This window comes from Amphibalanus amphitrite, unplaced genomic scaffold (genome assembly GCF_019059575.1).
Source record: "Amphibalanus amphitrite isolate SeventyFive unplaced genomic scaffold, NRLGWU_Aamphi_draft 000262F_arrow, whole genome shotgun sequence".
In the NCBI taxonomy this organism is placed as follows: Eukaryota; Metazoa; Arthropoda; class Thecostraca; order Balanomorpha; family Balanidae; genus Amphibalanus; species Amphibalanus amphitrite.
This window is the reverse complement of record NW_024881757.1, coordinates 243,386-270,670: the sequence shown is the minus strand read 5'-3', so window position 1 is coordinate 270,670 and position 27,285 is coordinate 243,386. Positions and strand designations below refer to the sequence as shown.

The window sequence follows — 27,285 nt, the reverse complement described above, 5'->3', positions numbered from 1 at the left end:
ATGTCGATACTAAAGTGTCCCGAGAGCTGCCATCTTCCGGCCATCATGGAAACCTCGCTCCGAATCGTTCCGTGCCCGCAGATGAAATACTACTGGACATGAATGACGTTCGGTGCATTTCATAGAGGAACACAGGTACACGGGGTTACACAGTTGAAACACTACACACGAATGCTGAGCAGGTCACCATCGATTCGGTTACAGCTGTAAACCTAGGAAACAGTACAAGTCATTCTGCACAGCCGCACTTTCCTCGTACGACTGTGCTCGGCATTATTGAATACCGCTGGCTATACGCAGTACACACCCACGCCAGCGATGAATGTTTGAGAATAAGCACGTCCGCTCGGCGCTGGTCAATCACCAGCACCAGGTACATCAGTCTCATGACAGAGCTCAACACGCTGCTGGGCATCGTCCAGTTGGTCATAACGAGCGGGAAGTTGTCCGTGGCGTCTTAACCAGTCTTGGCCCATTACCGCTCCGAGCCATAGCGTAGCGCTAGAGGGCGCCCACCTGCGGCCGCCCATGACATGATTAGCCAATCTCCATGTGTCGCCGCTCTCAGCGGTAGCAGCACTGGTGGCATCCACAGTCCACCTCCAACCCTCCTCGGCTGATTGAAACCAGTCTCCATAGCCGCTGTCAGCTGTAGCAGCGCTGGTGGACACCCACCGTCCACCCTCCTCGGCGCGGGTCACACTCCACCCACCCACAGCACCCATCCACAGATGCCGAGCTCAGCGGTGGCGCGGCACCTTTTTCGACACCTTCTTGAGCCGGTTCTTTTTGGCGCGGAAGAGGTCTCGCTCGCTGAGGTCGCTGACGCCGTCTACGGAGCCGTTCACCTCCTCAGATCCGCTGTGGGCGCCCTGGGAGTCTGTATCGGTGCCGCGGTCTGAAACGGCACGCACCGCGCCGTCAGTGACTCGGCGGGGTTGGCAATTGGCACATCGCTGCGCACTATTACACACTTTCTCATCGACTACAACGGGTTGGAGTAAAAGCAATGAATAATGTCGGAAGCATTTTCTAAGCTTTAACGTAACGTAATCCATACTCACAGGAGTGGTGATTGTGTTCCATGCTGCCGTTCACCGCCTGGAAATCAACAAATAAACATGAGTGCCGTCTCGTAATACCATACAGGAAAGTCACATAAATCTTAATCTGTTGGGCCATCCCGCATGCGTAACGATTCAAGAACACAATATCCTTAATGCTAAAGGATGCCAATCCGAAATGGTAACGACGACAATAATCTCATACACATCGAGTGAACCGCATTTATATAATCATGCTATGGCACATAATCATAGTAATTGACCAAAAAGTCACCTAAGCAAAGGAGCTTCGTTGGAGAAGACCGCAAACAATGCACCATATTGAATATTCTAATGTATGGCGTAGGTAACAAAAGAAACCTAAAAATGAGCAGTGTACAGTGTACACTGTACGACATAGCTGTCGGAACAATACTCTCTGGCAGTGACTATATAACTCAGCCAACAATTCATTACAATTTTAAACTATTGCACCTTTGTCCTCCGTCTTCTACATTGGCAAATGGCAATCTCGCACTCACCGCTATCGATGTGATTGACGACTTGGAGAAGAGTCGCTCGGCGTCCTTGAACTTCCTGCTGCGCTTGTCCTGTTTGCTGGTGCTGTTCTTGTTGACGGAGAGGTAGCGGTCCCAGCCGCGGATGATGTTGCCGTACTGCTGGGTGTCCTCCAGGTAGCTACCCTCGAACAGGTAGATCTGACGCTCCAGGTTCGCCAGCGTCTCCTGCCGCGGCGCGATGAGAGGAATCAGACAGGCACGGGGGTCGAACCCAAGCTCCTCTAGCGAAAGGAGCGTGGCAGCGAGGCTACAAAGGGCGCAGTACCTACGCTAGTTACCCACTGCTGACTGCACACTGGCCTGCTGTGGATGACGGAAAGACCGGTATAAGTAAACTAGTATGAAGGTCCGATTCCAGGAAACCATATTTACGTTATCCTTAGGTATTGCGGTAAAAATATTTTATTCAATGAAGAATGCGCGACAAGACACTTAAATTGTGAAATAGAAAGAGGAATGAGTGTATCTCAGCGTCAAACGCTTCTTCCGAGCAAAGGAAAGATGAAGAACGCACCCAAACTTGCTTTACTGATTCCGCGAACCATATTTGTTTGTCCTCGATCCCCTCCTAGAGTGAAGTAGGTACTAAGTTACTTTGCCAAGTTAGTATCTAAAACAAGGCAGGCAAATTTGAACAGTTGAGCGGCACCAGCTACTCCAGGCCAGGCTGCTTACCGATATGTCGGCTCTTTTCTTCACCAGTTCCGCCAGCTCCGCTCTGGGATCCGATCCGCCCCTTGAAGACATGCTGGCTGAAACACGCAGCCTTCGTGAATCTTCGGCAGAAACATTGGACGTGATTTATCAAAAATCACCAACACTGAATACAGACATTACCGGCCATTTTTGCGGAGCGAGCGATCAGCGAAGTGAGCTTAGTCTTTCCTATATAGATTAATTAAAGTGACCATCCCACCTTAACATTAGTTTTGAGTTGAGATAGCCAAAATGGGGTCCCTGGCTTGCACTTACCGATTTGAGCACTCACTACATCGAGAAATGCCTCAAATCGAAAATATCTAATTTCAAAGTTGCAGCACTTGGATTCAGAGGGGTTAATGCATTAGATGATTAGAATGCCCCTCTGAATGTGTGACGTCAGCACAGATCTAACAATTTTAAATCTTTTACTTAAATGTTTGGTAGCACACGGTGGTATATGCTGCTTTGCACGCAACAAGTGCCACACTTTCAAATACAGTCGCTAGGAACAGCAGAGATGCCAAAAAGTAAACAAAAGTAAAAGCCTAATATCTGGAAAACCTGTGAATATTTTTCGATGAAATTTGGTAGTTATTCGTTTTCGCTCTTTCTGAACCGAGCGACATCACTTTCATGCCAATTCATTAACTTTTTTGAAGGTGGGAGGGTCCCTTTAACGGAGATGTCTGAGGTCGGCCGTGGTCACGCTTTTGCGAAGCTTATATCTCCGCCACCACAGCACTTGACTGATTTACTTGCGGTAATTTTCGTAAGGTAGCTTCATTCCTCCTACCAAGTAATGAACTATTTTCGATACATGTGGGTGACCACTTATGCATGTCCCATGCAAAACAAAGAGGTGCAAGTTTTATCAATTGCAATATCTCGGTAAATACTGGGCCGATTGCGCTTAAAGTTAGCATGTAGGTAGGCAACCACTAGGCAATGCATATTCATGTGTCACAGTTGGGATACTGCTGCACATGTGCACGTGCAGGGGTCGATTCCAGATCTTGAGAACGGCTGAGCCGATTGCGCTGAAATTTGGTACATATTTGGTATATATGTAACAAGCTCTGCTAGCGCCATCATACGGCGAAAGCTGGCAAATAATCCAATTAATACTGTGGCCCCCAACAACTTGAGAGGCTGTGGTCACTGGTCAGTGGTCACGTCACTTAAGTTGCAAATAATTACTGGTATTAGACTGCACAACTCCAATCCACCTGCCATCCCAATTCCCAAGGCCATATAAGTAGCCCCATCCTGCAATCATGATTCCCTACCTGTAAGTTGAAGGAACAATTTTACTTAGGGCTTCTTGTTCTTGTTCTTGCCAGCAGGCAGCCCATACAAGACAACAATTATAAAAATAATCAAAAATAGAAAGCACACAGCAACATTGAGCTATCGATGTGTCAACTGTCAAGTGGAATTCACGGGATCACCTTGATTCACGGTGCATAAAGAACTGTGGAATTATTCAAAATAAAAGTCAATGCAATAAATGCCATAAAAGGTTTGTGTAACGTGCTTATCTTTTTGCAGGTCTGATAGTGCAAAGACTAGGGAATCTCTTGGGAATTTCGTCGAAAAGTCTCTAGATAAAATTTTATTTCTCAAGGCAAGTGTTTTCAGGAATGTTGGTGTTTTCGGATGGTGATTGGCGTGTATAAAAGCACGTCTGGCGACTGGCGGCAACGACTATTTATCAAGGGCTCCGTCAAAACCCGATGGTTGGGGGGGGGGGACGAATTCGCCGTTTCTCACCTCATGGCTGCGCGGAGTCGATGGATTTTCGGTGACTCCAAGTCGTATGAAACTCCAGCTTACAAAATCATCTACGTCTCCGACTCCGATACCGAGCAGGTCGACTCAGATCGACTCCGACTCCGACTCCGCAGGCCTGGCATTTGGCAAGGGGCATGTCTGCGGAGGAGTCAATGGGTTTTCTCCGAATCTTACTCCGGCTTGGGCTTCGAAAATCAACTCTGGACTTGGACTCCGGTCACAACTATCGACTCCGACCAACTCCTACTCCGACTCTGACTCCCACTACTCAACCATGTGTAGTGCATAATCACTTCACTGTTATATTGAGGTTTCTTGTAGGAATTTTCAAGTGAGTCTGATTTCGCCATAATTTCCCTAGGTGAGCCACCGATAGGACTGCCAATAAAAGATACGCAAACGCCGCAGTTGAACGGCAGTTGGAAAGCGACGCACGAGTCCGCGCGCGGGTGTTTTTTGTGGATGGCAATGTATCGATTATATTGATAAAATGATTGCTTTTGTAGTTGTTTTTTATTGTTATACTTTACCTTGAAGAAAAGTGCTTGTGAATGGTTGCGATAGGTGCGCCGTTCAGGTGGTGACGCTCGATGACACTGGTGCGGCGTGGCCCTCGTCGGATGCAACGGCGAGAAAATGGCTTCGGTTGGGGCAGAAAATGAAAGAACCTCTGAGATTCAGCCCCACGCTTCCGCTGAAGAAGATCGTACTGGACCTGTTTTTGCAAACGGGAATGGAGCTGGAAATGGACCCACTCCTAATAATTATATTCCTGGAAAATCAATGGGCGATGCCTCTCAACAAGGCAGGGCAGTAGGACCAGGAATGCAAATTTTTGGAATAGTAAGTGGTTGCTTATTGATGATGTTTTTTGTTATTGATGATGTAATCAATACTTATATTATACTTTGCAAATTGTGGCCCTACAAACCTGCCAGCTAAGCATTACAGCACTGATGGCACAATTTTGTTGACTCACCCAGACTGGCAACCATTTACCCAGGCTGGAAATGTTTGTGACTATGCTTTTGACTGACTACTGCTGGGTAGTTAGTTAGTCTCCTTGTCTAGATCTGGGAGGGCAGAGACCTCAACTACTCATTAATTTTAGGTTAAATAACCTGCATCAATGATCATTATGCAACCATCCTGCAAGCAGCAAGCATTATTGGGCTAGGTAGCAGTTTGGTAAGAAACAAGCCTTACATAACATTCATTTTAACCTCATTCAATTTTTGGGGTTCTAAAGTAATTCTGTCTGTACCGCAGGCTGGCCAGCCACCACGGTACCTTTCCGCCGGCGGTGGGTACCCTCCGAGAATGCTGCAGCAGTACCCAGGCTACGGTCCATCTGTCCCAGGCAGCATGGGCTACATGTATCAGCACCAGCAGCTGGCAGCCGAGGGGAAGCCGGGCGGCCCGCCTCTGAGGCACCACCCTTACGCTGGTGCTCCAGGCGTGCCCCGACCTCAGGTGAGATTGAGATCGTGGTGCTTGTGCAACATGAGAGGACTATCAGCATTAACCTGGAACTGTTAATTTCGCTGTAGTGTTAATGTTTTACGATGGGTCAAATTTGTTATGTGCGATATTTTGTATGAACAAAATGTCCATGTGAAATATGCCTGCCTCTGCCGCTTGGCTGGCCCTGTTTCCTATCTGTGTATGTGCTGCAATGTGTTTGTGTCCTCCCCAGGCCGCTCCGGGCCATGGATACCCTCCGGGGCCGTGGGACCAGCACCGTCCTCCTCCGGCCGGGTACAGTGCCGCGGCGCGGCCCCGGTCGCCGCAGCTGGTGCCGCCGACAGCCGGCCAGCTGGCGGCGCACCGACCGCTGCCAGCCCGCTCTCCGCAGCAGCCGCAGTCCCCGCAGCACCTGCAGCCGCGCTCCCCGTACCAGCCGCCGCCGCCGTCCCGGTCTCCGCACCAGCAGCTGCAGCAGCCGCAGTCGCCCCATCACCAGCTGCAGCAGCAGCAGCAGCAACAACAGCCGCCCCAGTCGCCTCACCAGCAGTTGCAGCAACAGCATCAGCAGCCGCCGTCTTCTCCGCAGCAGTTGCAGCAGCATCCCCCTCAGTCCCCGCATCAGCACCTGCAGCAGCAGCAGCAGCAGCCTGCTCCTGCGCAGTCGCCTCATCAGCACCAGCCGCCTCCGTCCCCACACCAGGATTTGAGACAGCCGCGACCGCCGCAGTCGCCGCAGCAGCAACAGCAGCTGCAGCATCTTCAACAACAGCAGCAGCATCAGCAGCAGCTGCGACCGCCGCAGTCGCCCCAGCAGCAGCTGCGACCGCCACAGTCGCCGCAGCAGCAACTGCGACCTCCGCAGTCACCCCAGCAGCAGCTGCGACCCCCGCAGTCACCCCAGCAGCAGCTGCGGCCACCGCAGTCACCGCAGCAGCAGCTGCGACCTCCGCAGTCGCCGCAGCAGCGGCAGCAGCCGGTGCCGTCTCCGCAGTCTCAGCAGCCGGGCTCTCGACCCTCCAGCCGGCAGTCGGCCGCAGACAACCCGGTGAGTGTTACTTTAGATACATAAGTGATCACTAGAGTTACTCCCCAACGACTATGTTTCAACATCTTTCCATAATCCATGGACAGCTGTTAGTCGCAGAAGCCGGTATCACAAATTTCAGTTTCGGTAAAAACGAGCCGAGAACTTCTAATCTAACAATGTTCCGTCTGTTCTTGATGGAATCGATCGCGATATTGTAATGCAACGCAGCTACAGCTCAAATTTAATGCAAATATGTCAATTGCCAGGATGATAATTGCGCTGAAATCCTGAAAATATCTCGTGTGAATCAGCGTAAAACTTGAAGCAATGTCTGGAAGATAGTGTACTCTGATGCGGACTAAAAAGTTTTGAAAAGCAAACCATTAGCTAGCTTGGCATTTCACATGTAAGTTTTTGCTAATGGCTCATATTTAATGTGTCTGTTTTGAACATTGAATTTTTGTGTTCGTCATAAAATCATATTTGCATGTAGGTTGTAATGTTTATGTTGTCCATCCTTTACGAGCGAGCGCGAAGCGAAGTCTTCCGTAGGAACGGAACTTTCTGGGCATGGGCGGCCGGCCGTGGTCACGCCTTTGAAAGGCTTGTATATCAGAAACCAGTAGACAGATGGGTTTGCGGTCTTTTTTGTAAGAAACCTAGCTGTAAAAAGGTAGTAGTAAGTAGACTATTATTTGTGGATGGGTAATCAGTGACCGATGGCATGTGGGTAACCAGTGGCAACCAGCACTGCACGTGGCACGTGCAAATGAAATGCCACCTGTTTTCTCATGACAATAATTGAACAATGGCCGATTGCTGGCATATCGGTAGGTAAACAACTGGCTGCCAGGTCATGGATTTTCATGTATCACGGCTGTGGTCCTACTGCAGCGAACGTGCAGGCGTTCGCTTCCACATCTCGAGGACGTCTGGGCCGATTGCTCTCAAATTTCCTTAACCATTAGAGAAGGTGACATGATCCATTTTATGACCCTTTTTATCTAAATAGGCCTATGATATTAATCGCTGACGCGCTGTGTTCGAGCGGTGGTGTGGAACTCTGGGCTGCTGGAACCGACATGTGACTCAGCTGAACCGCCACTCTGCGTTTAGATTCATGCTGACCACCCCCCCCCCCCCAGTCGGACTTAGGGATTTCAAGGGTCATTTCAAAATAGGTAGCAAGTGGCACATATTAGCAACGCAATACTTCAGGTCCTTAGGCTGACCTGGTCGTTTCTAAGCAGTCTGCGATCGGTTTTGACCGATGGTTTTGACCTTTGGACAGGCGCGGGATCGTTCGATGCTAGGCTCTGTACAAAGTGTACGGTCTGTCTTAAAAGTACCGCGCAAAGTGTCGGTAGATCCATCAAGCCTGACCGAGGAAGGCCCTGCTATAATTTGAAAGTCACCGAACCAATTGACCTGGGGAATGGACGAGGATGTCCATTGCTTCGGTGACTCAAATTTAGCAGTCCTTCCTCGGTCAGGCTTGATGGATCCACCGTCACTTTGCTCGGTACTTTTAAGACAGACTGTACATGCTCCTGATTCAACTCAATGACGTGTTTTCTTCAGTTCTGCCCCAGCCTTCCTGGTTTTGAGTAGGGTGGGAATGGCTTGGTGAACGTCTCATCCAAGAGTGGCTCGCTCCTTCCATCATTTCCTGACTCGCTTCTCGGCCATCAGAAGTTTGTGTCGGTCAGTCGGCCTTTTCAAGCAGTATCAGTCAATGGAATCCAAGCGAATGACAGTCTCCTCACTCCCTGGTCCAGCGTCGGTCGGTCACTCGGTCGGTCAGTCTCTCCAGTGTCAGTCAGTCAGTCACACAGTCACTCCCGGCGTACCCGGTACATCCCTATCTCACTGCCTTCATCAGGCGGTGACTGTCACTAGCCGTCCTCAGTCTCACGGGTCCGCCCTCCCCTCCGCGAACCACTAGCCCGATCAGCTGACCGGCTCTGCCGCCAGCCATTGTTTACACACGACGACACGTGGCCTCCCCTCCCCTCCCCAGTCCCCTCCCCTCTCCTCCCCTCCCCTCCCCTCCACGCCGGCTCGTCTGCCGCCGCAGCCAAGGCAAGGTCGACCTCGCTTCCGGTCTGGGAGGGAGGGGGAGGGGGTGACAGCCGGCGCCGCATTCCGAGCCGCTGGGCTCTGCGGACCCGGTGACCGCTCCGCTGTAGTGGGGAGGGTCGGGGGGGGGGGGCGATCGTAGTGATTACTGTGTGTGAGGTGCCGCCTCGACCGCTGCGATGTAGTAGATAATGAGATCCCGGGCGGCGGCGACCGGTCCACCGAACGGTTAGGCGGCTTCTGTGACTGGGATGAGGGGGAGGGGGCGTGCCGACAGCATCGTCTCGGGTTTGGTATTTGCGGCGTGGGAACTCGAACGGCGCGGATTATGGCTTTCCGGGAAGGATTATGACGGGAAACGCGCGTCGTACGGTTGCTTTGCGAGCCCATTGAGTGGTTCGGCGAAGGCATCCACGTATGCTGCTATTTGCATAGCGCGGCAGTGTGTTACTGAAGATATGCTGATGACAGCTCGGCACCCAAACCGTGCTAGATATATTGGGAACTAGCAACTAAATCTTACCGATGGTAATTATTTTCTGTGCAAGAATATCTCATTATTCGCTCACGGTTTCACATCATTCGTTCGACATGCTTCAGCACTTCAGACATCGGCTCTTCGCCAACGGTTCTCTGCCTCCCGTGGCGCTTTCCCCACGTGTTTGCGCCACGATCGTGGCTGTCATGGAGCCGGCCTGTCGGCCGCTGCAGCGTTCATGGCCGGCTCTGAGGCGCAGCGCCTTGTAACCTTGTGGTTACGGCCTCCGTAAATCTATATCATCACCGCTGCTCGTACAGTCAGCCCGCCGCCCATTGGATGCAAGGCAGTGCTGGCGGAGAGGGAGTGGCTGCCGTCAGGGAGAGGGAACTATCCAAACTGTGCAGGCCGCAACGGAAAACCAATCGATTGTGCATAAATGATGTTGATCGTGCATACTGCTTAATCAGGATATATTTGATAGATCAGTGTCCATTTTGCGTTGTTTGCTAGGGTCTGCTGCCTTCTTATACACCTCAACCTTTTGTCCATGTTTTCGTGCTTATTTCCGCCTCTTCCTATCGGTGCATGCATTGGAAAGGAAAGTCCTTTAGTTGATGAAGCTCAGCTTAGCCAATGCTGGAGCAACCCCATAGGAACGGTTTTGTCATTTTTTCGTAGCTTTTAGTCTTGCCAGTGGTTAAAGCACCAGAAGCTTTTCAACGCATCAGTCTCTGTTCTCAAGCTTGGCGAACTTAGCGTCTGATAGATCCCTATTCCGTACTTACGTTGGGCAGGGCGCTGAATATTGCCTTGGCTGGGGTTTCTTTAGTTTGATGTCAGTCCTACTGATCCTAATTCACAGAAAAGGCCTCCGGCATGGTTCCGGGTATTTCTCTACGTCGTGGCTGGGTTCATTCATGTTTTCATCGCCATGCCATTAAGCTGTCTAGGCAAAATGTCACGATGGATGAACATGTTTGACCTTTGTGACGTGCCTTGTGACCTGACTCTGGTTACGGTCAGGGAGCATTTCTTGCGTTGCAACCGCGGAGGTCGCAATAAAACATTTTTTGCTTGCTAGCTAGCATGGATCTGACTTATTGTCGTGTTCTCATCCTTAAGTTTTTACTCTTGGATCTGAGCTGTCAGACTTCTTCCTCGGGCGCTGTGGTACTTTTCCGCGCCGGCCGGTGACCGTGCCCGTCCGCCTCCCATGGACACGGGGTCGGCGTCCGGGCAGAATGAATCAGGTGCGCCGACGGCCGCGGCGCCGGCTGCGCACGGTGCAAGCACGCGCCAGGTGCCCATAGATCAGTAGCGTCGCCATAGCTACCATCGATTGGCGACGCCGCCCCGGCCAGAGGGCCATCTCGGGCGGCGGCGGCGCGGCCGGCTCGGCCCGGCGGCCGCTGCTGCCCCCTGCCGGCCGCGCCGCCGCCGCCGCCGCGGCTGGCCCGGTGTTTTTCGGGCCGCGTCCGTCGGCCGGCCTGGCAAATCGATCGTAGCGCCAACCGGCGAGGGAGGCGACCCGCCGCCGCCGCCGCCGCTGCCGCTGCCGCTGCCGCGCGGCCGCATCTGGCGCCCCCCGCCTGCCCGCCCGGCCGACCGGCCACGCCGCTCGCCCGTGCTTTCAAGCGTCGGCTGCCGGCGGGCCGGCCGCGATACGCCAGCCAGCCAGCCGGGCGGGCCGCCGCGGCCGCGGCTCGGGGCCAGCCAGGCAGGCCGAGGCGAGCCGGGTCGGCCGGCCGGCCGTAGCGGCGACGGCACAGAGCCGGCCGGCCGGCTGGTTGTCTGATAGGCAATAGGCAGGTATGCATTATGCAGGGCTCGAGATAGGTATTTGTGAGCGGCGAGTTTAGCAGTTGTCTTCGCTTATGACGCTGAGGATACAGTCATGGATGCTTCGTGATGCTTTCCATCAAAACTCATTGATAACGAGGACTTCTCGGGCAAAATGCTAACGGTTAAATTATGGATCGAAGTACCCAGCCCAGTAAGTGTACAAATATGATATTAGATCGATACGATACTGGTATACTGGGATACTGGGGATCGATACTGGGGGATGGTGGCTAGTGATAGGCTGTGGGCCTTTGTGCCATCTCCCCATAACACCACTGTCGTCAACTTTGTTTCTAAATAAATGGTTGTTGTTGTTATACGAAGGTCGGGGCGATATTCTAAATAATTTGATAAGCTCTTAGTGATTGCACATAATAGTTGCTGGATATAATGCCGTTTTCTTCATGCAGAAACAATGCACGTTTGCGCCAGATCATTAACGTCACTGCCAACACATAACATGTGTCGATTTGGGATTTACCGGGATCGGCACGCCTCTGGTTATTGGTTGGTATCGTGCTTGTTCTATGTATAGAAGCATAAATTTTAGATTCTAATCTGTGTAGATAAACGCTTGAAATAGCCTTCCAACTTTCATACAGAGCAGCCAATTTTTTTTTTCGAACAAGATAACTATTTGCAATGTTTGAACCCAACTCTGGCTTATCCTTTTCTCAAAACAGCAATGATGCCGTTTCCATAATTGCGCACCTTTTTTACTTATAAATCGCTTGTTATTGTGATTCTACTTCGCCCCAGCGCGGTCGGCCTGCCGAGCTGAGCACAGTATCGAACCCAACACTGGATAGCACCGAAGAAGCCGTTTTTAGCTGAGTCTTCGATGGTCATATGCTCGGACATCTGATACACCATTTGTCAGCATCCTGAGAGTGCAGTTGATGCCAGCGTTCGGTCATTGACACAGATGGTTGACCAGGGGCTCACTGTCGGCTTCAGGATTGAGTTCTCTGACCCCAAAAATGCACCCACTTTTACATACAGCTGCATGGAGGCGAAATTACTGTGGGGGGACTACACTTATGGACGTTTTTATGCATGCATTAAAATTCCAGTCTCAGGTTAATCAAGTTAGGTCACCCAGGTCACATTAAAGGACCAAGACGTCACGAAATGGCAAGGCGTCAAGACTAAGAGACGTCAAGATATGACGAAAATTGAAATGCTAGCCAAAGCAGCCTCGACTGAAAGATTACTATAAGGGTGACAAGATGTATAAAACTTATCTCGAGTTTCTTTGTCGGGTCGTCATTGTTTCGGCTGCTCCATGATGCCTCAGGTTAGTGGGGAAAAATTGAACTATGGTTTTTGTGAATGGACGTCATATTTATCACTCAAATGTCGTGCTTCAGGTTAATGTGGAATGCTGAGTCGTAAAATTGCAACCCTGGCCCCACTTATGCTCTTGGTCATCGTGGGCCATGAGTGTCACGAGCAGTTTTTTTTTTTGCAATAACGTGACACACACGGTGGAGCGGTGAAAGCGCCTTTGATTTGTTCAGCTCAACGATATAGAGCAAATGATATGTAACATGATCTTTTTCGGTCTAATAATGGCCTTGACCTTAGGTCAAATTTCCAAGTTGACCTGTTAAGCTCAAATTACAGTTCACTGGACGTGTCCCAACGAAAGGAACACGATGCTGATAAAATTAAGTTCATACAAAGTTTCTGTCAAAAGTTGTTGTAGGAAAAATCAACAAAATCGTCTATTTTCAAGAGTTTTGTCCTAGTTAACCGTAGGTCATATGTGATATCGGAGGACGCAATTGCGAAAGACTGAATAGAGCTGATAAACTCCTTTTCCGCGATGTTCTATCTCACGAGCCAGATGAGTCGATTTCTCAAAGGATGTCGAAATAGGGACAGTTTTACCTTGCTTGCCTCTGGTTACCTGACTTAACCCATAGGCGGAACGGGGTGGGGGGCACCGTGCCCCCCTTGATTTTGCCATTTTAACATAAGCCCTATGGGCGTTGCATGGAAAGAATGGGACCAAAAGTCGGCAGTGCCCCCCCCCCCCCCTCCTTAATTGAAGATGTTCCGCCGCTACTGCTTTAACCCTACCCATAAATTGACGGGAGAACTTTCTTTGTTATTTTTTCGTCATTTTTTTTTTGAACGCTGCTTTCCACGTTTCATTACTGGCCGATTTAGGTGGGGGAGGGGGAGTAAAAACGTCCGACCCCCGCCGCGACATGTTACGATCGGACCACCTTCTTGGCGCGGGTTGCTAGCCATGCATAAATGCGCAAGTCATAAATGCGTAACCCACATTACTTCAACGGTTTAATATAGATGAAACGTTTAAACGCGGGATTGAACTATTTGACCTTATTTGTTTAGGCATTTTTTTAAAGGGGCTGTTTTCCACGGAAATTTCGGACAGTGCCAAAAATCTTGCGGATCTGTCACTATGAAAATAATCGGCCACTCACAGTCGCTTTGTGGCACCGCTCATGTCTACCAGTGCCCGCCGCCACCGCCGCCGCCCGTAACCTTGCACCGGCGCCCGGCGGCCCGGCGGGTGCAAATAAATTGGTCCGCCAAAAAAGCCCGGTACCCTTTTTCTGAGCGCGCGGCGCGCCGCAGCGGCGGCCGCTGTAGCTGTGCCGGGGCTCGGTGTCAGAGACCGTACCGGTCGGCGGCGGCAGCGGGCGGGCCGGGCTGGGCCGGGGACAGAGGGCCGAGCGCCTACCGCGCCGGGTGCTACGGTGGGCCGACGGGACGGGGTTACCGGTGCTCCTGCCCGTGTTCCGGTGCTCCAGTGGTGTTTGGAGACATAACGTTTGTGTTCAAGTGGAATTTTGAGCCTTATAGTGGCTGGATCGTGGCGAAGAACTGTACTGAACGAGGCGCTGCATTAGTTATATGGTGGTAGGTTTAATATTTGCGTGTGCTTTGTTTTTTTAATGGTTATTTGGTATTTGTGGCACGTTTTTATATTGTTTGTTGTCCTCTGGATATTGCATTTTTTTCGGGCTGGTTTCCATGTGTCCTGGTCATAGGCACACTAAGTTCCCTCTTTGTTCGACATGTAGACAGACGGGTTCTTATAGTTACCGTTAGGTGTTGTTTTATATCTATAACACCTATTATTTGGTTCGGCGTGGCTCAATGGGCGATATGCCGGAGAAACGGCACACGTGCGTGGCCCTCACCGAGTGGACATGCATTCCTGTGGTCGCGCTATTTGCATAACCGGCATTGTGTCACAGGCCAGTGTTTTAACGCGAAACGGCGGCCCCGCCCACTTCAACAATAGCACGTGCTGTGACATTTTCCGAATTCCTTCCGATCAGCTGATCGCTGAATGGGTCCATCAAGAAAAGCCGGGGTTTTTGCATGGCCACCGTCTCGGGAAGGCAGACGGGGGTTCGGCTCTGCCTGACAGTAGCCGACGCTTGGCGGGAACTAATGTTGGCGAGTAAGCTAGTGCTTAGTTTAGCGGATCATTTTATGAGATTTTGCACTGTATCGTCTCGCCATCGTCCCTCCATTACTTCGTTAAGCCGAAATGTCAGTGTGAAGTCCCACATAACCGCAATTTTCCCCGAATGTCCACCCCTCATTTAGCTCCGGTCCCTTCAGTCTGGGATCCGTCTGGCGGGCATCTCAAAGCGGCGTAAAATAATAGCACTCGGGTAGTAAACACGCCCCCGGAAAGCTCACGTGGTCCGCCCTCGGCTGGCCGACGCTCCTATCTGATGCATTCCCGTTCGGGGTGACGTCACCCGACTGGGCGCGATGGATTCTCCTGAGTCAGCAGCGCGGCCGGCGAGGGTCGCTGGCGCCGCGGCGCGGTCGACCGGTCGGCCGGGCGGGGGTCGGACTGGCGTTGGCCCCGGGAGCTTCTCAGGAACACGTGGGGCTTTCTGCGAACTGGGAGCTCCCGGGTGGCATGCTGTTATAGTGAGCGAGTGTTGTACGGTGGTGTGTAGGCCGTTCGATGGTCTTTGTTGGGTGGCGGCGGGGAGGGGCGGGCGGTCTGGTATGTGGGGCTGGTGTCCCAGGCGCACGGAAAGGATGGCGTGAGCGCTACATGGGATGCAAGAGCATAATAGTGTGTGGCTGAATACCAGTCTAATCCATGACATATACTTCAGTCTTTATTTACTCTAGCGTTTAGTGACTCACGCAGCGTATGGGATAAGACACGAGCGATTTCTACGGCACTGCAGCGTTATGTCAGCTCAAGCTATAAGCCTTCCTGTGTCGAGTCTGCGTTGAGCGATTAGCGCATACAGGACGGATGCGCCGGCAAGTGCCCTGCGCCATTATGGCATTGGTGCGACCGGACCATCCTTGTTCTCGGTCCCTCTCTTTTGGTACTACTCTTCACACTCCTGCTGTGTTGGTACTGCTGTGCATAGACTCCCTGCTTTGTTTCTTTAGATATCTTTTCCAGATCGTTACACGTCTAGCTTAACAGAATTCAGGACCGACGCTAAACAGTCTTTGACGTTGACCCGTATCGTTCTTTTGCTAACCAGTGTGACGTTGCCCCTGACGACCCCGTCGTTGCCGTTACAGGAGCAGACGGCAGCAGAGTCGGCGGCGACGCTGCCCGAGCACGAGTCATCTCCCCCGGGCGGACGGTCCGCAGCAGCAGCTGCAGCTGCTGCAGCCACGGCCGCCGCCGCTGCCGCCGGCCGACCGACACCCATGTCTCCGGCAGGAGGTGAGATGATAGACCTAACTCCGAGCGATCTAGAGCGAACTTAGAGCGAGCGCCATAGGCAAACACGTGGCCGGTAGATGATGATCTGGGGACCAGTTACTGAACTCCGACCAGTTACTGAACAGACATGGTGCCAGCAGACTGTTAGGTCGGGGGACGAGATCCATTAGTCCTTGTATATCCGGAAAAGTGCTGGTTGTGGAGGCATATTCTTGATTTGGTGTGCATACAGTTTATCTTCAGGCGGGGTCACCTCTTTTCCACTTCTCAGATTGTTGGCTGAATTAGCTAGATGTGCAGTCTCGCCTTCCCTCCTAAGAGCGCGTGGCAGTTACGACCCTGACCGTGGCCTCCCAGAGGACGGGAGGGGTGGAGGGACCCGGGCGCAGACCCACGCACTCACACCGGACTCGTGCCAACGGACCACTCGTGGGAGACACTGCTGCGTGGGGCCGGCGGTTGTGGGGAGGGGAGGGGTGATTAATGGCATCAGCTGATACTGCCGGGACGCGGCGCGGAAATTGGACTGATCCGACCGACCGGCGCGGTGGGGCGACCAGTGCAGTGGTGTGCGGGGGAGAGCGGTGGGAAGGGGAGAAGGGGAGGACAGGTGGGCGTTTGAAAGGTGACCGAGTAGCGGGATTTCAATCGAAATCGTTCCGGTGTGCTATCGTGTGCGGTTCCTCGATACGTACTAGCTATGCTCGTGTGGCCTTATGTCATTCATGTCGTGCGCTTCATGTTCTCAGTTCTCATATAGCCCTTTGACGTTCCTGTGCTACTGTGTCATGCTACTGTGTGCCACCCTGTATTGTATCAGCCTGAATGAACTGTGCCGCCCCCTTTGATGTCTGACCGTGTATCTCTCCCATCTGATCGTGCGACGTTACGTGCCTCCATTCTCTGACCGTGCGCCGCCCCGTGTCTCTGTTCTCTGACCACGCTGCCGTTCCATGTCGCCAGGTCAGCCGGTAGTGGGCGTGCCCCCTCGGCCGTCGGCTCGGCCCGACCCGTCTCAGCGGCTGGCGCCGATGCCATACGTGCCTCCAGCGGCCGGCAAGCCGGGATACATGCCGCACCCCGGATACCGCGCGCCGGGTCCGGACTCTGGATACCGACCGGCCGGACCCGAGCAACCCTACCGACCGCCGGGACACGACCCCGCCTACCGGCCGGGCCAGGACCCTGGATACCGACCCGGACAGGATCCCAACTACCGGCCACCTGGATCCGGCCCGGATCCCAACTACCGATCGCCTGGATCCGCTCAGGATCCAAACTACAGGCCACCTGGTTCTGGCCCGGATCCCAACTATCGGCCGCCCGGGTCCGCTCAGGATCCTAACTACCGACCGCCTGGGTCCGCTCAGGATCCCAACTACCGACCGCCTGGATCCGCGCAGGATCCCAACTACCGCCCTCCGGGATCCGAAGGCCAGGGTCCGCCGCCGCCGCCGCCCGGAGCGACACCCATGCCTTACGGAAGTCACGCCGGGATGTACGGGTCACCGTACGGGCGTCCGGCCCCGGCGCCCCCACCGGGAGCCCAGCACTACCCCGGCTATCCGGGCCAACAGGTGAGCGAGAGGGAGAGAGGGAGGGTGTCATGGGAAGACAGAGTGTGGGAGAGGGGTGTCGGAGTGGGATAGGACCGGATGTGCGGTTCGAACACGTGGATGTGGTTGATGCTGTGGTGCTGACTTGCTGTTTTGGGTTTAATTGGATTTGGGATATGGACCTGGTACTGGTAGTGATAGCGATATGATATAATGCGAATCAGTCCAATTGGATGGCTGAGTATTGATTAGGATGGAGTGATTTAGCCCACATTGTGCACTAGTATGTACAGAGTAGCTGTAGCTGCTGTTGTAGGTTCTGGCGTTTCCTGATCTCCATGCTAGTTTCAGCTTAAACCGCCCCATGCCGCTCTCTTCCCTGTTCTGACCGCCCTGTGTCTCCCCAGCCGTGGCCGGCGGGCGCCGCGCCTCCGCCGTCCGTCGGAAAGCCTGCGCCCGGCTCGCCGCTCTCGACGCACTACCTGCGCCACCAGATATCACAGAAGCTGCAGTACGGGCCCGGACAGCCGTCGCGGCCCGCATCCCAGGGCAGTGACAGCGGCGGCGGGGGCGGAGAGGCGCTCGCTCCGCCGCCGCCGCCGCCGCCCGGCCCGGCTCTGATGGGCCCTGACGGAACACCGCTGGACGAGGGCTCGCAGCACAGCACGCTGTCCAACGCCAGCGCCAGTGAGTGTCAGAGCGCCGCGGCAGGGCAGGGTTTGGGAGGGAAGTTCTACCTGCAGGCGGGGCTCGGCTCTTTGGATTATCTTCGGCTGTGTGCTCTTGGGATATTGGGGTGGCCAGTGTTTCAGCGCATATAGGCTTTCGAGCTTATCAAGCTGTAGACTTTAATCCATCGAATGCTCCCCTACCTTCGCCTCTAACTATTTCTCCCTTTCTCTCCGCAGACTCTGAGGAGGCGTGTCGGTCACCGCGGCGGGACGGCATCGGCCAGGCGCCGCCGCCGCCCCCCTCCGGCCTCACGTTCCCGGGACCGGGCCTGCGTCCACCGTCAGTGCCGGGACAGGAGGAGGACCCCGCGGCGGCCGCCAGTCCCGGGGGTCCGCCGGCCGGGCCGCCCGGGCCGACCGCCGCATCGTGGACCAGGTCACCGGGCTCGGTGAGTGGGGGAGGGGAGAAAAAAAGAGGGGTGGGGAGGCTTGATGGGGGAGTGGGAGAAGAAAGGTGGGAAAGCCTGGTGGGGAGTGGGAGAAGGAAGAAAGGCGGGAGGATGGAGGAAGATGTCGGGACGATGGATGAATGAGGTGGGAGTTAACGATAGTGAAGTATCTTTGGAGGAAATTAGGGCGTAGTATGACGGGAGGTTTAGTGGGAGATGGGTGGCTGTATATTTTTTAGGGGGAGGGAGGAAGGGGCTGTGACTAGAATTATAAGCGGTGAGGAAAAACGGTTTTGGGTATGTAGAGGGGGAGAGAGTGAATGCTGGACCTGACCTGAAATGTGGTTCGGTGTTTGTGTGTTTTGCTGACCGGTAGCCTGCCGTTTCTTTGCCTGATTGCTGCGACTGATAACGTCGAGTTCCTGGAATTTACGCTCGCAATGTGTCCATGCGGAGGCCGCTTGCCTTTCTGACCACAAGTGCGTGAACTTTGTCTCTAGATCCATTTGTACTCGTTTTGCTACAATCATCGTGAGTGTACACTTTGCGCGGTTGCGTTTTTAGCGTAACAACTACCGGGTGCATTTATTCATCTCCCAGATCATGCTCCTTGTTCACCACTTTGTTCTACAGGCTTCCAGCGATGCCCCGCCGAAGGAAACGTTCACTCCATCGTCAAAGGTGCTTATTTTCTACACACCTCTTCACCTAAATTAGCAGCTGTCTTATATTGGCTTATTCACTCTAAACGTTCTTATGCTTTTCACCTCAGTTTTGGAAGTGGCGTGTTGGTAGCACAGCTTGGAATCGGAATGCATTTTCTCATTCGTCCAGCGGCGGCAGATTTTTGGATGAGGTGTCGATTTTCTGCTTAAGTTCGTGCCTTTATAAAACGCTTTCAACAATTTGGTTCCTTTTGCTTGTTGGTGATAGGCTCGCTTCTGTAGTTACCTCCTGGCAGGAGTTGCTTTCGGGATTCAGGAGGCCCTGCTAGCCGTCCTTTTGGTCCTTGACAATGGCGAAGAAGCTGTTTCGCGTGTTGGCCATGTGTCGTTTATTTCCGATTGGAAGAGGATTATGTGCTTCCTATTTTATTTATTTTTTCGCATCTTATTTGCTGTATGAGTGACGAATATAGGGCAGCTCGTAGGCGACCCAAGTACTCGTTCAAGCTGTATTTCCTGAAACTAGCTGATCACTTTCCAAGCACATTAACGCTTTGTTTTGCCAATGTTACCGACCTAGCATACCGTAACAGTTGATGCCGATAAGGAAATTTTCAACGAACATGAACCGAATGTCTTCGAATGTGCATGTTAATTTGACTGTGAGCAACCTTACGATGCATATGTTCGAGTGTCAGCCTTCCGCATCAGTCTCACTCTGCCAGTCTCAATGTGACGGGGGGGGGGGGGCGGTATCCGTCCTGTACTCTCCCCCATGTCTGACTCTCTTTTTGCCCCGCCCCCCATCAACAGAAGGCAGAGAGTCTAGGCCGACTGTTTGAGATGGACGATTCGCCGGGCCGGCGGGAGTGGGTGAGCCGTCTGCTCTCCTTCATGGAGGAGCGCGGCACGCCCATACTGCAGTGTCCCACCGTCTCCAAACAGCCGCTCGACCTGTTCAAGCTGTATCACTTCACCAAGGAACGTGGCGGCTTTGTCGAGGTGAGTGAGACGGATGGTAGTGGACGGGAGACATGTGGTGATAAAGTCCGTGGAGCATTTGACATACCTAATGGCTGGAGTTTGTCGTGAAGATCGCGAATGATTTCGTGGGTTGTATCCGAAGGTTGAGACTTTTTAATTATGACAATCACTATTCTTTAGAATTGTGATTTTCTATTGAAAATCCCAACCTGAGCTACCTCTCTAGGGGGACATTTGCGTTTCTGCCGCGATTTTGGTCATCTTGATACCCTTGAAAACGGCTCGTTAGATTTTGATGCCATATCGCTCAGTAGGGTATAATATCCTGCTTGACGGCCGTTTCATCTGCAATTCCTGTCAATCATTACGAGTATTATTTCTATTCTTACTTCTTGAAGTCCGAGGGACATCAACTCTATGAATACTGCCTATTGGTTAAGCTATTGGTTGCTAGCCGTTTCACTCTCTTTGGTAAATTAGACCCTTTATTTACATGCTTGCACCATTGACTTCCTGCCTGTTCGTACTCCTCGACCCCACTAACGCTCCACCCTCCCTCCATCCAGGTGACCACGAATAAAACTTGGAAGGACGTGGCCACTGTGATGGGAATCGGCGGCAGCTCGAGCGGCGCCTACACGCTCCGCAAACACTACATGAAGCACCTGCTGGCGTTCGAGTGTCGCTTCGACCGCGGCGGCGCCGACCCCGCGCCCATCATCGCCAAATTCGAGACCAAGAGCTCCAAAAAGGCCAAGCGCGCCTCGTCGCCCGGTAAGAGTCATTACGATCATGGGACAGCCTGGGAGACGGAGGGAATAGTTTGTGAATGAAAATAGCGGACAGGAAGGTAGGCTATAGAGTAGAGTAGGTGTTTTATACAATTATGAAAATTGATGTTTGGTGTCATTACTTTTTGTCCATTGAAGGTTGAGTCATTTGGTAACTGTTATGCCTGGCCGTTGCTTGCTGAATATTGGTGTGGGTTTGCCTATTCGTTGTTGTGGAAGTCTGGTGTGCTTATTTTCGCTGATCTTTGTTCACACTGCCGAGGGCAGTTTTAACACATGTCGTTCTCCTCTCTCCCCATTCGAGCAGGTCCCCAGGACAGTTTCTCAAACTCTGGGTCTCTGGACGGTTTCCCGGGCGGTTATCCTCCCGGCTACCCGCGGCCCGAGTTCAACGGCAATGGTCCGGCAGTGCCGGGGCAGGGTGAGTGCGGGATGGTACAGGCCGACACGCGGCTTGACGGACTAGAGGCTGGTTGTACTTTCATTGAGATGAATCAGCAGCTCAATGAGTCGGTATTTTTCAAGGTATTGGTGTCTTTCTTGGATTTCTCTTTTCGTTAACGGAGTTTGTTGGGCTGTTGAGGCATTCTTTTCGTTTGACTTACCAATCCCTGTTTCATAACTGATGTTATGTCCTCACAAAATAAGGCACGGAGGTGCTGCAATCGTTAGTTGAATATGTCTTATTACTTTATCTTGAACGAATGTCAAGCTCAAATAGGGTCTGTGAAAGGACTAAGGAGCCGTAGTACTGTATGTACGTCTATCTCCCCTTTTCTCCTAGTCCCCCTGCCCGCCGCCCCGCTCTGCGCGCTGATGTCGTTTCCCTCTAAACTCGCCAGGTTACCCGGGCCACGGCTACCCCGGCCAGCAGCCACCTCAGCCCGGGTACGGACAGTACATGCCGGGAGGGCCACAGCGACCGCCGGGCGCGCCGCCTCCGGGCCAGGAGTACCCGCCACACTCCCAGCACGGGCAGCACCCCCAGCAGCATCCGCAGCATCCACAGCAGCATCCACAACATCCCCAGCAGCAGCAGCAGCAGCAGTATATGCAACAGTACCCCAACAGGTGAGCGAGGAGGCTGGACAGTGGCTGAAGCTTGACAGAACAGTAGGCGTTGACCGGGGTACTTCCACAGTTGATTGGAAGGCGCAGGTGCTGTATGTTATGACAAGTTTTTTCACGCGCTCCAATGGCCCTGTTCTTGTTTAGATTTTTGGTCAGGGCGCGCCCGCCATTTGTCATCTGTATGTGTGTAGTGGATAGGCCACCGCGAGTTGTCTATCTTGTTCAGTGTCTCCGTGTTGCGCGGCGTTCCTCGACATCCAGCCGCGCGCTTTCGTCTGATAGCCTTGCGCCCCCTCCCTCAGGAGTTACCCGGGCGGCGCGCCTCCGGCCGGCCCGCCTGGCGCCGAGTACCGGTACCCCGGACCTCCTCCTGGACCGACCACCTACGGCGCCCCGCCGCGGCCGCCGCACTACCCGGGGGGCGGCCCGGCAGCTCCGCGCACCCCGCCGCCCCCGCCGCAGACGGCCGGCGGCGGCAGCCCGGCCGCCACGCCGCCCCCGCCCGGCTACGGCCCGCCGCCCGGAGGGGAGGGCGGCTACCCGCCGGCCACCTCCTCGGCGGCGCCGGCCGCCGGACCGCCAGGACCCTACACGCCGGTCAGTGGAGGAGGGAGGGCTGGGTGCATGGGGCTGTGTGATATACGTCTGCCACCGGCTTTTAGTCCGTTAGTGTGTGTGTCATTTTGTTTTTGTTTTGTTTGTTTTATAGCTTTTTAATGCCAGCTTTGACTGCGTGCTTTTTGAGTTATTTTATGCTTACTTATTTTTGCTTCCCACGACATTGTTTTGCTTTGCACGTGTGTGATGTAAATAGTGCCTCCGTGGCGCGTGTGCTTCGCTCCTCGTGTACCGTTCGGTCACGCGGTCCGGCCCCGCTGCCCCCGTAGGCTCGGCCGGGCGTCAGTGCCGCCCCGCAGTCTCAGCTGGCCAAGCAGCTGTCGGCTCCTCCCGGCCAAAGCGTGCGACCCCCGCCGCCGGTACGTACCGGGCCACTGGGCAGCGCGCTTCCCTGCCGCTCGGCGCTCTCGCAGGCGCAGCTGGCTCGCAGCTCACAGTCATGCCTGCTGCTCACTCAGCTCCGCCCGCTTGGCTGTCCATTATTTATACTTTGTATTTGTATGATATGCTGCTTTGCTTCTGTTTTGCACTTAGTAGCTCAATTTCTTACTAATTTGTTATTTGTCCATGCCTCAGTTTCATACTTTTGTCAATTTTAGCATCAAACCATTATTTTTGCTATTTTCTTTTTAAACATTCAGGTCATTTTATATCACTTTTCGTTTTCCGCCATGTTTTGTTCCTGTTCCGTTCGCTCACGGTCTGCCTCTGCACTCTCCCCGCGGTGCGGCGGCTGTCTCCTGTAGATGATGGGCGCAGTGTCGAAACCGACGGGCGCCGCGTCGTCTCCGACGCTGTGTCGTCAGCTGGCGGCGCCGCCGGCCGCGCTCGTCTCCCCGGCCGCCCAGCAGCTGGGCGTCGCCCGACACGGCGTTGTGAGTGAGGGTCCGATGGGCAGGGGGAGAGGCGGTTAGGCTGCGGCTTCATTCGCAGCTGGATGGGTGATATAGCGATGGAACTGTGTTAGTCGTAAGTCATTGTCAGAGAACCGAATAGGTGTGAAATGGAACGAATTTTGTTGACATTCTGGGGGATTGTTCGGATTGTCGTTATCATCGGGGGAGTTTTTTGTTGTCGACCTGTGTGGAAGCACAGATACGCATTCGAGCACGGCACGGATTTGCGCATCAAGCAAGCGCTGTCTGACTGTTCTCCTGTTCCACTGGTGCGTTCGTTTCTGGTAAGCCCGGCCGGCCCTGACCGCCTGCCCTGTGTCCCCAGCCGTACAGCCACGCCCCGGCGTCGGTGTCGGGCGGTCCACCGCGGCCCTACAGTCCCAGCGCTGCTCCGCCGCCGCCCCCGGGGGCTCTGCCGGTGCCGGGCGCAGGCCGGCCCGGCCAGCCGCCCGTCTCGGCGCCCGGCGCCGCCGTGCCCTACAGCCAGCACCAGGCGCAGATGGCCCAACAGCATCAGCAGCAGCATCCACAGCAACATCAGCAGCATCCGCAGCAGCAGCAGCAACAACAGCCTTACGGTAGGTAGCTGGTGGTGGGTGGATGAAAACAGAGTGGATTGACGGACATGATGAATGGTGCTCAGGTGGCCCATACTGACTCTGTGTCACGAGTCTTGTATCTGCTTCGCACGTCTGGACATTGTTCGGTGGATCCGTTGTGCTTCCGTTCATTTGTGTCTGAATCCGGTTTTCGTATATCTTTATGTATTACAAGGTGAGGTTCTGATGCGACACAAATGTATGTGTCTGCCCCAGATGCGCCCCATTGTGTCTATGCCTTGCCAATTGTGTTTGTAAGTGTTGCGTCACTACGTCTATGCAAGATGTGCGAGATGCACCTCTATGTGTTCATGCGAAACTCTTCCCTGTGTCCAACCTGCATAATTATTCACTTCTGTCTGTCTTTCGGTCTGCTTCAGGCGCGTGGCGTGGCGGTCAGTACAGCCAGTGGCCGCCGCGGTACCCGGCTCCCGGCCAGTGGGGCGGCACCACCACCTCCACAGCCCCACCCGGCGCCAGACCAGCCGGCCGGCCCGACAGACCCGGCGTGACGGCCAAGGTGAGGGACGTCGGAGGCCGTGGGATGAGAGTGTAGTGTTACAGGGGAAGACTGAGCTAGAGTAATTGGTTGTGGGTTTTTGTGCTGGATTTTTCAAACGGAGTTCATTATTTTGTTGATAATTCAAGGTAACTTTTTTATGCACTGTCGAACGAGATGCATTGTGCATATCCTTCTCCTTTGTGTAAAATCAGGTGACGAACATGACTTGCATTATTTGTTCGCTTGCTGTTTGTAGGCTCTCGGGCCCATTTTCTCCAAGCATTGTGCTGTTAAACCATATCGACCTCACCCCGCCTGGCCGACCCACCACTGACCGGTGTTTCGTCCCCCGACAGCCGATGCCTGCCTCGTACCTGCGGCCCACGTTCCCGCCTGACAGCGTGGAGGCCACATTACCCGTCCTGGCGCGGCGGCGGCGCGGCACACGCGCGGACGTCGGCCCCGTGGACGGCTGGCGGCTGACGATGGCACTGCGCTCCGGCCAGCTGGCCGAGAGCCGCTGGGCGCTAGACGTGCTGCAGATCCTGTCCTTCGACGACGCGTCCGTGTCGTGGCTGGGCCTGGCTCGCATGCCCGGTCTGCTGGCGGCGCTGCTGCAGCACTTCCGTCAGTCGTTGGCGGCCATGTTCTCGCGGCGCGCTGCCGGAGAGTGGTTCGAGGGAGGCGCTGAGGGGGAGCCGGAGCCGGACCTGGGTGTCTGCCGGCCGGCCGACACCACGGACAGCGAGAAGGTGCTGCACGGCGCCGACTACACGCGAGTGTCCCGTCTGGGTAGGGCCGTGGAGCTGGCCGACTGTTCGGAGACGATCCTGGTGTCGCCTCGCCGGCGCGCCTGGGAGGCCGACTCTGCCGACGCTGACGGCGGCTGGGACCACGTCCTGACGCACGTGAAAGTTGAGAGCGGCCGGATACCGTTCCAGCGGCGGCTGGTGGACGGACGAATCAAGGAGGAGCCCGCAGACGAGCCGATGGAAGACGCCCCGAAGGTGAACGGCCAGGCACCGCTGGACGAGCGGCTGGCCGGCTTCGAGGAGCCCGGGTTCTTCCTCAGTCGGTTGAGACGTGTGGCTCCTCCGGCGGACAGTGGGGAAGGCGTAAAGCCTAGTGCGGACGACAACGTAAAGTCCAGTGCGGAAGGGGACGTAAAACCTGGTGGGGACAGTGATCAGGACGCAAAGCCGAATGCGGACGGTGTGAAAAGTGATGCAAAGCCCAGTGCGAACGATGCGAAGGGGGACGCGTGCGATGCGAGTGTAAAACAGGAGGCAATGGATGTGGACATGAAGTTGGAGCCAGGCGAGCCGCCGGTGCAGGAGGGTGAGACGGCTGTCAAGGCTGAGCCCGTCCCGGCAGAGGAGGGGAAGCCGGTCGCTCTGCCGAATGGCACGGTGTCTCCTCCCGCGCCGGCGCCCAGCGGGATCCTTCCGCGCGGCTCGCTGAAGCGGCCGCCTCCCGACGAGGAGGACGAGTGCCAGCAGCGGGACGAATCGAGCCTGTTCCTGACGTCAGAGACCCAGGAGAGCGTGGCGACTCGCTGTCTGGCTGCCAGCACCATCCTACGGAATCTGTCCTTCGTCCCGGGCAACGAGGCGGAGCTGGCGACCGAGCCGGTTCTGGTGCTGCTCGGTGACCTGCTGCAGCTGCACCACCGGCACCCGCCGCGCGCGGCCGCGCACACAAACTACGACCGCGACGAGGATGCCGACCAGCGCGAGCCGTGCCCGGCATTCGGTGGCGACGACTGGTGGGCCGACTTTCTTCCGGCGCTGCACGAGCACGCGCTGGTGACGCTCACCAATATTGGCGGCCATGTGCGACTGGGTGGGCACGACGAGGCGGTGGTGCGGCCCGTGCTGGACGGTCTGCTGCACTGGGTGCAGTGCCGCTCCTCGTATGCGGCCGACCCGCTGCCTGTCAGCGGCGCCGCGCTGCCGGCCGCTCGGCTGGCGCTCGAGGCGCTCTGCCGGCTCTGTGTGCACGCGGACAATGTGGATCTGCTGCTGGCCACGCCGCCCGGCTGGCGACTGGAGCGCGTCTGCCGACTAGCGGCCGGCTGGGTGGCAGCTGAGGGGGACCAGGTGCGCAGGGAGATGGCGCTCACTCTGCTGCACGCGCTGGCCGCAGTGGACGAGCGGGTGGGCCGCGTGCTAGCCGCCGAGACAGACCTGACCGCCACGCTGGTGCGCTTCGTGGAGGCGGCCGAACAGAGTGCCATGAGCGTGGCCAACTCGCAGGGCGTGAATGCGCTGCGGGAGAACCCGGACCTGATGGGCACCAGTCTGGACCTGTTGGGCCGCGCCGCCGGCCTGCTGGTCAGCCTGGCGCCGCTGGCCGAGGCGCGGCCGGCGCTGGTGCGCTGCGAGGCGCGCCTGCTGGCGCTGGTCACCTCGCAGATCTTGGACCAGCGGGTGGCCGCGCAGCTGTCGCGGGTGCTCTATACGGTAGCACTGCCGGCCGGCGAGCGGGGAGTGTAGCGCGCGCTGTGATCGATCGGGGCGGCCCGAACTATTGTTCACCGGCACCCTGCCGCATTCATACTGTACATGTCCAAAGCGCTCTGGGTTCAGCTCCGATGAATTCCTGAATAAATGTTCATCTGTTGGTAGTGCCCAGCTGTTTTGGTTTATCGTGATTGGTAATCGGTTATTGTCCTTTCTTGTTTGGTGAAGTGTTTGGCATTTAGTGCAACCCGTCTCAGCTGGCAACAAAGCAGCCTGTTTCTAATGTTGTTTCTAAGTGATTTTTACTGA

At 54.8% G+C, this 27,285-nt stretch overlaps 2 protein-coding genes across 6 annotated transcripts; one reads left to right on the top strand and one right to left on the bottom strand.

Moving 5' to 3' along the window:
* Nucleotides 1-97: 97 nt before the first annotated feature.
* Nucleotides 98-4,735, bottom strand: LOC122386776 (chromatin modification-related protein MEAF6-like). Of its 5 annotated transcripts, none has more exons than XM_043376341.1 (5): nt 4,648-4,735; nt 2,300-2,376; nt 1,586-1,789; nt 1,065-1,101; nt 98-898 (listed from the first exon to the last, which is right to left on the bottom strand). In XM_043376341.1, exons 2-5 carry the CDS (start codon nt 2,369-2,371, stop codon nt 741-743), a joined length of 471 nt encoding a protein of 156 aa, XP_043232276.1. In that variant the 5' UTR covers nt 2,372-2,376; nt 4,648-4,735; the 3' UTR covers nt 98-740. The 5 variants fall into 5 exon arrangements, with proteins under 5 accessions (XP_043232276.1, XP_043232275.1, XP_043232272.1 ...); XM_043376340.1 differs by having other exon boundaries at nt 2,300-2,372; nt 4,648-4,729; XM_043376337.1 differs by lacking the exon at nt 4,648-4,735 and adding an exon at nt 3,613-3,886.
* LOC122386777 (trithorax group protein osa-like) lies at nt 4,532-27,009 on the top strand. The gene is made up of 18 exons (XM_043376343.1): nt 4,532-4,960; nt 5,387-5,590; nt 5,814-6,629; nt 15,565-15,712; nt 16,676-17,289; nt 17,676-17,955; nt 18,177-18,388; nt 19,022-19,069; nt 19,867-20,055; nt 20,604-20,811; nt 21,136-21,249; nt 21,671-21,899; nt 22,202-22,496; nt 22,787-22,876; nt 23,264-23,392; nt 23,739-23,991; nt 24,393-24,532; nt 24,871-27,009. Exons 2-18 carry the CDS (start codon nt 5,438-5,440, stop codon nt 27,007-27,009), a joined length of 6,057 nt encoding a protein of 2,018 aa, XP_043232278.1. The 5' UTR covers nt 4,532-4,960; nt 5,387-5,437.
* Nucleotides 27,010-27,285: the final 276 nt, after the last annotated feature.

Excerpts from the sequence above, each read along its gene's own strand:
- LOC122386776 (XM_043376341.1), bottom strand. The coding sequence starts at position 2,371 with ATGTCTTCAAGGGGCGGATCGGATCCCAGAGCGGAGCTGGCGGAACTG. Across the intron at positions 1,790-2,299 it reads AGAAAAGAGCCGACATATCG|GAGACGCTGGCGAACCTGGA; the intron begins GTAAGCAGCCTG and ends GCGCCGCGGCAG. Across the intron at positions 1,102-1,585 it reads CGTCAATCACATCGATAGCG|GCGGTGAACGGCAGCATGGA; the intron begins GTGAGTGCGAGA and ends GTTGATTTCCAG.
- LOC122386777 (XM_043376343.1), top strand. The coding sequence starts at position 5,438 with ATGCTGCAGCAGTACCCAGGCTACGGTCCATCTGTCCCAGGCAGCATG. Across the intron at positions 18,389-19,021 it reads GGACCAGGTCACCGGGCTCG|GCTTCCAGCGATGCCCCGCC; the intron begins GTGAGTGGGGGA and ends TTTGTTCTACAG. Across the intron at positions 24,533-24,870 it reads GACCCGGCGTGACGGCCAAG|CCGATGCCTGCCTCGTACCT; the intron begins GTGAGGGACGTC and ends GTCCCCCGACAG.